The sequence below is a fragment of the Gobio gobio genome (assembly GCF_949357685.1).
Source record: "Gobio gobio genome assembly, chromosome: 9".
NCBI lineage: Eukaryota > Metazoa > Chordata > Actinopteri > Cypriniformes > Gobionidae > Gobio > Gobio gobio.
Genome location: NC_137115.1, coordinates 57,146,997 through 57,156,145, shown reverse-complemented (window position 1 = coordinate 57,156,145; position 9,149 = coordinate 57,146,997). Strand labels below are relative to the sequence as shown.

At 40.4% G+C, this 9,149-nt stretch overlaps 1 protein-coding gene across 1 annotated transcript in view; it reads right to left on the bottom strand.

Annotated features, from left to right (window-relative positions):
* The window catches only part of myef2 (myelin expression factor 2), a 32,056-nt gene that overhangs the window by 18,981 nt on the left and 3,926 nt on the right, over nucleotides 1-9,149 (bottom strand). The window contains exons 2-4 of the mRNA XM_079825186.1: nucleotides 1,516-1,703; nucleotides 1,119-1,171; nucleotides 616-623 (exon numbers count right to left, since the gene is read on the bottom strand). Coding sequence (XP_079681312.1) covers nucleotides 616-623; nucleotides 1,119-1,171; nucleotides 1,516-1,703 — 249 coding nt within the window. The remainder of the gene's footprint in view (nucleotides 1-615; nucleotides 624-1,118; nucleotides 1,172-1,515; nucleotides 1,704-9,149) is intronic.

Here is a 9,149-nt window from a genome sequence, read left to right as displayed (position 1 = left end):
AGTGAGTGTGTGTGTGTAGTGAGAGTGAGTGTGTTTGTTTGAGGGTGTGTTTGAGTGTGTGTGTGTGTGTGTGTGTGTGTGTGTGTGTGAGTGAGTGTGTGTGTAGTGAGAGTGAGTGTGTTTGTTTGAGGGTGTGTTTGAGTGTGTGTGTGTGTGTGTGTGTGTGTGTGTGTGTGTGTGTGTGTGAGTGAGTGAGTGAGTGAGTGAGTTTGTTTGAGTGTGTGTGTGTTTGAGTGTTTGAGTGTGTGTGTGTAGTGAGAGAGTGAGTGTGTGTTTGAGAGTGTTTGAGTGTGTGTGTGTGAGAGAGTGAGTGAGTGTTTGAGAGTGTTTGAGTGTGTGTGTGTGAGAGAGTGAGTGAGAGAGTGAGTGAGTGTTTGAGAGTGTTTGAGTGTGTGTGTGTGAGAGAGTGAGTGAGTGAGTGAGTGTGTAGTGAGAGAGTGAGTGTGTGTTTGTTTGAGGGTGTGTTTGAGTGTGTGTGAGTGAGTGAGATATAGTTAGCATATTTACATAAATTAAATATTAATGGCAAAGTTACAGGTTCAATGAACAAAAAAGAAGCTCCATATCAAATCATTTGCATCTCACGCTCACTATAATGAATGGAGAAGTTCTTACCCACAGCCCTGCAGGAGCACGTCCCAGGAGGAGAAGAAGAAGAAGAGGAAGAGGAGGAGAAGAGGAGGAGAAAGAACATCATCACAACCACATCAGCTCAAACTTCAACATCTCAGAAAGATCAATTACAGCACATGCTCATGATGAGCTCGTTTGGGCGTGGCTACAGTGAGATGGACAGATGAAAGCAAAAGGGGGCAAATGTTGTTACGGGAGAAAGGACGGATCAAACGGACAGATGGATGAAGGGTTTAGGGGAAGACACCTGACAGATGACTCTCCTGGGTCTTAAAGTCCAAATCAAAAACACCTAAGCAATCATCAGATGTGAGACAGATGGACCCCAGCCAAACGGGTCACCACCAGTTTAAAGGACATCCAAAATCATCATCATCATCATCATCATAATGGGCTTTACTGTAACATCAACACACAATCCATCCCAAAGGTACAACAGAGTAATCGGCTCGACCAAATAACCTCGCAGATTCACCAACACTTACCCTTGACTTTCCTTCTCCATCCTTAAAGAGTTCCACGTATGTAACCTCACCAACTACATGAGACATACAAAGGGAAAATACCACAGAGAACAAGGCATTTAAATCACCAGTGGATCGCCCCGGGGTCACCGCTACACACACACACACACACACACACACACACACACACAGCTGAGCCCCGCGGCCCGCTCCGCACGAGCGCCGCCTCAAACCACTGCATTCACTCGACTATATGCAGATGTAGAAAATCACCGGTTTGACCACCCACCTGTACAATCCTTCAACATCAGTGAGATACACTACAGTGACTAGCGGAGGCTAACATGAGGGAACCGCTATACGGGACAGATAAACGAGAGAGGGGGGGGAGGGGGGAGGGAGGGGGGGGTGGGGTTACCTTTCTCGCGCATTAGATCTTTAATTGCCTGCCACTTCATATCATACGGGATATTGCTAATGAAGACCCGGTTCCTGTGCGCCGCCTTCTTGTCTGCGCTGCTCTGGCGCTCTTTGTAGGGATGGTAGCGGTGCGACTTCCGCCCGCTGGAGCTCTTCTCTTTGGGCTCCGGCTTTTCCTCGGCGTCGCTGCAAAGACAGAAGGAACACGGTCAAAAACACGTTCATTTCCGGTTAATTGATGTGTGACAACACCGGTAACACTGGTATCACCGAAGGCTTTTAAATCACTAATTCTATCTAACCGAAAGTAACATGCACACGACCGCTCTGAACTGAAAACGCGCCAGTGCGCGCACACCGTGAATGAAGCTCGTCTGTAAATGCGCGCTCTGAGGCCATTGGTGCGTCTCAATCAGTTCCTAGTTCAGTAGTCAGGGCACTGATCAACCATTGATCAGTCTATGATCGAGATGCACGCCATGAATGAAGAACAGTTCGTCCGTAAAGCCTTGTTTATACTCGGTGCGCGCGGCAAAAATAAATGCGCGCAGTCAGCGTAGCGGAGCCAGGCCAAAGTAAACAATGCGCGCTCTGAGCGGCCGTGCACATTTTACTTTCGGTTTTGAATAAGCGCCAATTCGGCTGCGGGTTGCTTGAATTGTGGGTTCATTAGCCTATTATTTTTTATGAAAAACACAACAACAAAACAAATGACAAACTCGCCGAAATAGGCGCTTTTACGTTTCGCTTTGAAACCAAATCTTGCGTGATCATCTCCGTCAGCTCCTCACTCTTAAATCTGATGAATGACTCCTGCCGCTGCCGAGACTCAAAAACAAACAGTATGGCGGGCTGTAAAGACGCGACGAGCACTTTCAAGAGAGTTAGCGGGCGAAATCCACAATATATAAGCACTTTAACATCTGAAGACCGGAGGAGGTTTGGAGAGAAGCTCAAAATTTGTATTGGTGACAAAGTTGAAGTTATTCAAAGCCCATATGAGATCTGGGATGACAAAAAACGTTGGTCCGACTCGCCCGTGTCTTGGCCACCAATAGGGTTGGGTATCGTTTGGGTTTTTTTCGATTCCGGTGCCAAACCGATACTTTTAAAACGGTTCCGGTGCCTAAACGGTGCCTGAACCGATACTTTTTTTTTTTTTTAAATGGCCACAAAACGAGGTGGATAACATTAAATGGCTTATTTATTTATTTAAATTGAACCATTTATTAAAAGCTTAATGTATACTTAAATGTATGAATATAAATAAATACAAAACACAATTGACTTATTTACAAATTCACAGTAAAACCTAAGCCACCTAACCCAACTACAGGCCTAATATAACTCTAAATAACAGTTACAGTAATAACAGCGGTCGTCTGTATTCTTGCTCTGCTACAAACCAGCTTCAAGCTTCAGCTTTATTTTGAAATATGATCATATTCTCTGGCTAAATATTTTAGAACGCATCACCTTAATGTTTCATGGCGACGCGTCATGTTTCTCACATGACCCACAGCAGCCGCAATAGCGCTGACAGCTCAGCTGTATCGGGTTTATTTCGCTTTTTTTTTATTCAAAATATCCACAAACTTCTTAACTGTGTCACGAACTATCTGATGTTCAAATGTGTGAGTGAATGTGTGTTAGTTGATCTATAAAGCGCAATGGGCGGCGCCATGTTAGTTTGCGCCTCAGAATCGGATCTGTCGGATTTACAACACTTGAGTTCATTCTCGTCTTATAAAATACATGAAAGTAAGTGACCAGTGAACTGGAAGAAGAATAGAGTAAACGATATAGTTACTATATAATGTGCATTTATCTGATGTGAATAAAACACGTAACGTTAGTCAAATTATAACCGTCTGAAAGGATTGTCATTGCCGCTTTCATAGACATCAGGGTGTGTTTTTGCTAGTAGCCGACTTATGAGCATTTAAAGGGTTAGTTCACCCAAAAATGAAAATTCTGTCATTAATTACTCACCCTCATGTCGTTGGACACCCGTAAGACCTCCGTTCATATTCAGACACAAATGAAGATATTTTAGTGTAAAGCTGATGCTGAGAAAGGCTTCAGATAGGCCTCCATTGGCATTCAGTACATTGACACTTCCAAGATCCATGAAAGGCACTTAAAACGTCGTTACAAAGTCCATCTCACCACAGTGGCTCTACAATAATCATACAATGCGACGACAATAGTTTTTGTGCGCAAAAAAAAAAATCAAAATAACACCTTTATCCAACTTGTTCTCGACTTTCGTGTGTGCCTCCACGACGCATGCGCGAGAATATGACGTAGCGCCGGTGTTCGGGAATCGATGAAATACACACTTAAGCTCCATTTTGAGCACTACGCCGAGACCTAAAGCACGATCAATGTAGAATCCAACAGCTTAGACACGCGCGTCTTCCTCTGCTCGTAAACAAATCACTTCTGGGTCATGTGTCCGAACGCCGGATCTGCGTCATATTCTCGCGCATGCGTCGTGGAGACACACACGGAAGACAAGAACAAGTTGGATAAAGGTGTTATTTAGATTTTTTTTTGCGCACAAAAACTATTGTCGTCGCATCGTAAGATTATTGTAGAGCCACTGTGGTGAGATAGACTTTGTAACGACGTTTTAAGTGCCTTTCATGGATCTTGGAAGTGTCAATGTACTGAATGCCAATGGAGGCCTGATTGAAGCCTTTCTCAGCCATCAGCTTTCAACTAAAATATCTCCATTTGTGTTCCGAATATGAACGGAGGTCTGACGGGTGTCCAACGACATGAGGGTGAGTAATTAATGACAGAATTTTCATTTTTGGGTGAACTAACCCTTTAAATGTCTGAAACCTGGAATAAACATGATGTGGTTGAAAACACTGAATAGTTGTCATGAGATGTGGTTGAAAACACTGAATAGTTGTCATGAGATGTGGTTGAAAACACTGAATAGTTGTCATGAGATGTGGTTGAAAACACTGAATAGTTGTCATGAGATGTGGTTGAAAACACTGAATAGTTGTCATGATGTGGTTGAAAACACTGAATAGTTGTCATGATGTGGTTGAAAACACTGAATAGTTGTCATGATGTGGTTGAAAACACTGAATAGTTGTCATGATGTGGTTGAAAACACTGAATAGTTGTCATGAGATGTGATGTGACCAGCGCTGAGCGTCTGTCTCTGGCTCAGCCAAAGCGCGAAAGCACGTTTGAATTTTGGCACGGAAATGAGGAACCGAAATCTGCGTTCTGATTCGGTCCGGTACATACCGGTTATATAAGTACCGGTGCCATATTGGAACCGGATTTCGGTACCCAACCCTAGCCACCAATCTGCTGGGGAGACATTTATTCTTATTTAATAGAAACCCCTGGACCCTTCACTCATAAAAGATTAAAGGCTTTCAAAAGTCTGGAGGCCTATGATTTTGTTTCTCGCAAAGTTGGGCCGATCTTTTCTGCCAAACAGAAAGCAGTGATCGTGCTAAAAGCAGAGGTTAGACCTGGCCAAGCAGAGTCACAGCGTGATTCGCATCTCCCGTGGGTGATTGCCAAAGAGAACGGCGAAATAATCACTGCTCACTGCGACTGCAAAGCCGGGTAAGTCTTCATTGATCAGTGTTCTTATTTACTTATTTATTGAAAATGTAGTGACTGTTGTACCAATTCAATTGTGTTCAGTGTGAGACTTTCAATGGCGTCTGTACTAATTAGTACACACTAACTAGACACCTGAATCAGAACGCGAAAACATATGACTGGGTTTTATTTATTTTTTTATTCAATCTTCTATAAACACACAGTCACTAAGACTTACCATGAACAAAATGTGCCTCACAAACTCGATCAGAAGCTGCAGGAATACACGCTTTCTTCGGAGCGTCCAGGTTCAATCGCCTAATTGCACGCAACTATTTCTTTCGTTTTCGGAGAGAATTCGAAAACTTTTTATCAGTCCCCCAACGAGCCGTACAATCGACCACACAGCAAGAGTGAACCATCCTCTTCTCTAAATCCTCCTCCAAACGTGCAAAACAATCAAATTACAGGTATCTAGCGGTGTTTCTTGCCACACGACTCCCATGATGCAACGCGACAAACATAAACAATGACGTCACAAAAGATCCGCCTATACTCGGTGCGCGCGGCAAAAATAAATGCGCGCAGTCAGCGTAGCGGAGGCTCACACTGCGGAGGCAGGCCAAAGTAAAAAATGCGCGCTCTGAGCGGCCGTGCACATTTTACTTCCGGTTTTGAATTAGCGCCAATTCGGCTGCGGGTTGCTTGAATTGTGGGTTCATTAGCCTATTATTTTTTATGAAAAACAAAACAAATGACAAACTCGCCGAAATAGGCGCTTTTACGTTTCGCTTTGAAACCAAATCTTGCGCGATCATCTCCGTCAGCTCCTCACTCTTAAATCTGACGAATGACTCCTGCCGCTGCCGAGACTCACGGCCGGATCCTGCTTTATTAACTCCTTAAAGTTCATGAGCGCGTGCACGGGTTGAAGCGCTATTTTTAGCACGAGTGTAATGTTTGTTAATAGATTTAACGTAAAAAAACATCATTAATCTTGACAAACTATATATCATTCTAAAGGTCTAAACCTCAAGCATTGAGGACAGACCACTGTTTTTCAGTGAAAAGCTTATAACGGCTGTATTTTTGCATCAATGTAAGCAATACACATCAACGATTTTATAAATAAAAACAGAGCACATACCTTTTGTGTCCTAATTACGAGCCACACACGCATCCACTGCAAACAATTCCAGAATGAATGGAAAGGTGAGGGTCCACTGAATAACATCCCATAGAGCATTTTTAATCCAACGAAACGATAATGGTGTAATATTGATGGTTAATCCTTTGTTTACATCGCATTTCTGCGGAGCGGAGTATCATACTAGACTGTTATGCAATAAAATAATGCACCAAAAACAGTCTCCCGGTAGCATAAAGTGGCATGGGTTTAAAGCTTAGAATGTTACGAACATTCTACAACTAACCCCACTCAAAAACATGCAAAGATAGCCGCGATATAGTCAAAAATATCCAACCATTGCACTCGTTTTAGGTGATGTCATGATGTGCTCATCCAATGATATTGTCTGTTTATCTGGAGCCAATAAAAGCATTGAATCGTCATGACTGACAGAAAATGTAGCCAATGAACACACGATTCCAACGAGACCTCTCATGTGTGTATTTGTCACATGGGCGTGAATATTTATTCATTTGAATGTGGCGCGCTCTCCCACGAGAGGCTGAGACAAGTCTGTGTGACTGTGACACACACACACACACACCCCTCCCCGGCATCTGACAGCTAAAGCTAACGGGCTCTTTGTAGTAACTGTTTGCTAATCTTACTAACTGGACGGAATTTATTATCCAATGGATCGTCAAAAGAAGTTTGTATTGTGCTGAAGATGCTTTATTTGAGCTCACTCGAAGCAGCGATGTGGGAACCATTGAGGAGAGTCAAGACAGCGATGACGGTGCTTGTTGACAGAGAAGTTGATCCAATAACACACCGGTGAGTTGATGTGTAGTTGTTTATGTATATTGAGAATGTGTGTGAGAATGTATTTATTTTATTGTTTCTGTGTGCTAGAAAAAATGCAATATACCAGTATGCATTATACATATGCTGATATTTTGCATTTTTCCTAGCACACATGGGGAAAAAGTATAAATAATTTTTCCCCATGTGTGTGTAAATAAAACATATATATGTATAACACATGTAATTGTTTATATATATATATATATATATATATATATATATATATATATATATATATATATATATATATATATATATATATATATATATATATATATATATATATATATATATATATATATATATATATATATATATATATATATATATATATATATATATATATATATATATTGAGACTGTATTTATTTTATGTTTTTCCTGTGTGCTAGAAAAATTACAATATACCAGTATAGATTATATATATACTGATATTTAGCATTTTTTCTAGCACACACAGAAAAAAAAAAAATATATATATATATATATAATATATAAAATGCATTTTTTCCCCTATGCTACAAAAAACGAATTGACGAAAAAAGAAAAGTTCTGGACGGCCGACCATCTGTGTGATTGTTGAATGCTCACTGTATCACCGGCCATTATATTGATTGTAGGACTGTGTGTGAATGTATGGGCCGCCGTCAATATGAATGCTCACTGTATAGCCGGCCGTTAGATTGATGCTTGGGCTGTGTGAGAATGTATGGGCCGCCGTCAATATGAATGCTGTCTAACCGACTGCCCATCAGTTTCATTGTTCATGGGATGGCCTGTAATTAGAGTGAATGATGACAGTGTGATTGTTGATTGAATGGGCAAACTATACAGAAATAGGACATGCAGTGCTAATTCTCTTTCCTTTCCTTGCCATTCTACAGGCATCAGGTTGAGTCTTCAGATGAGCTATGGCATCCAAGCACCAGCCAACCAGCAGAAAAGAGAAGAACGCTTTCAGATTCTTCAAGATCTGCACTTGCTGTTGTAGACCTGAATCCGCCAGTAAAAGGCCAGTAAATGTTTTTTTTTTTTACATTTGCAAATTGTGTGTGTTTTTATAGCTATATATTTATATTATATTGTTATTTATATTACTAGTTATATTTATAGTTATTATACTTATATTACTTGTTGTATTTTCAGTTGCAAAGAAGTTTAGCTCTTTTTTATTAATATTTCATTTTTATTATATTTTTATAAGTTCTGTTGTACAAATAAATCACTAATACAAAGTCTTATGGTTCTGCCTATTATTTTATAGTTGAAAAAGCATTCAAGCATCATATATGATGGCTAAAACAGCTTGCAGTACACTTCATAACATTAGGTTATCAAGTCTCCTGTAGGTTTCTTGGCACCTGGACATATTCTTAGAAAAAAGCATGCAGGAACCCCATTTTTCATGATATCTTCGTCAAATTTTAAATATAAACTGATGAGACTTTTGCCTTTCAATTCATTAACTAACTGGATTCCTCCAGGCTTATTTTCATATATTTTTACATCAAATAATAAAGTGTTCATTGTAGCACAAATCATCTTCAAGACACTTCAACTTCTATAACTGTTTGTCTTTCTAAGTTTTTTTCTACTTTAATGTTTGGGTAATAAACTGTAAAGTGTCTTCTTTTTAAAGATGTCTAAATTGTGCATGTAGTGCAAATTGTTTAGCAACTGCAATTATTTTAGTTGGGAGATGTCATTTCTGGGGATGTGCCTCAAGCAGGCGGAGGGAGAAATGGAACAGACATAGTCTTGGAAAAAAGCTTGCAGGAACCACATTTTTCATTATATCTTCCTCAAACTTGAAATATAAACTGATAAGTCGTGTGGCTTTCAATCCATAACTGAACTGGATTCCTCCAGGTCTATTTTCATATATTTTTACATGAAATAATACAACATTCTGTGTAGTGCAAATAATTTTTGAGGCATTTCAACTATTATAATTTTTTATCTGTTTGAGAATTATCAACTCTGATTGCTTTTTAGTAGAGTCCCAAGTGTCTTCTTTCCAAAGATACCTTAATTGTGCCTGTAGCACACTGTTCTCA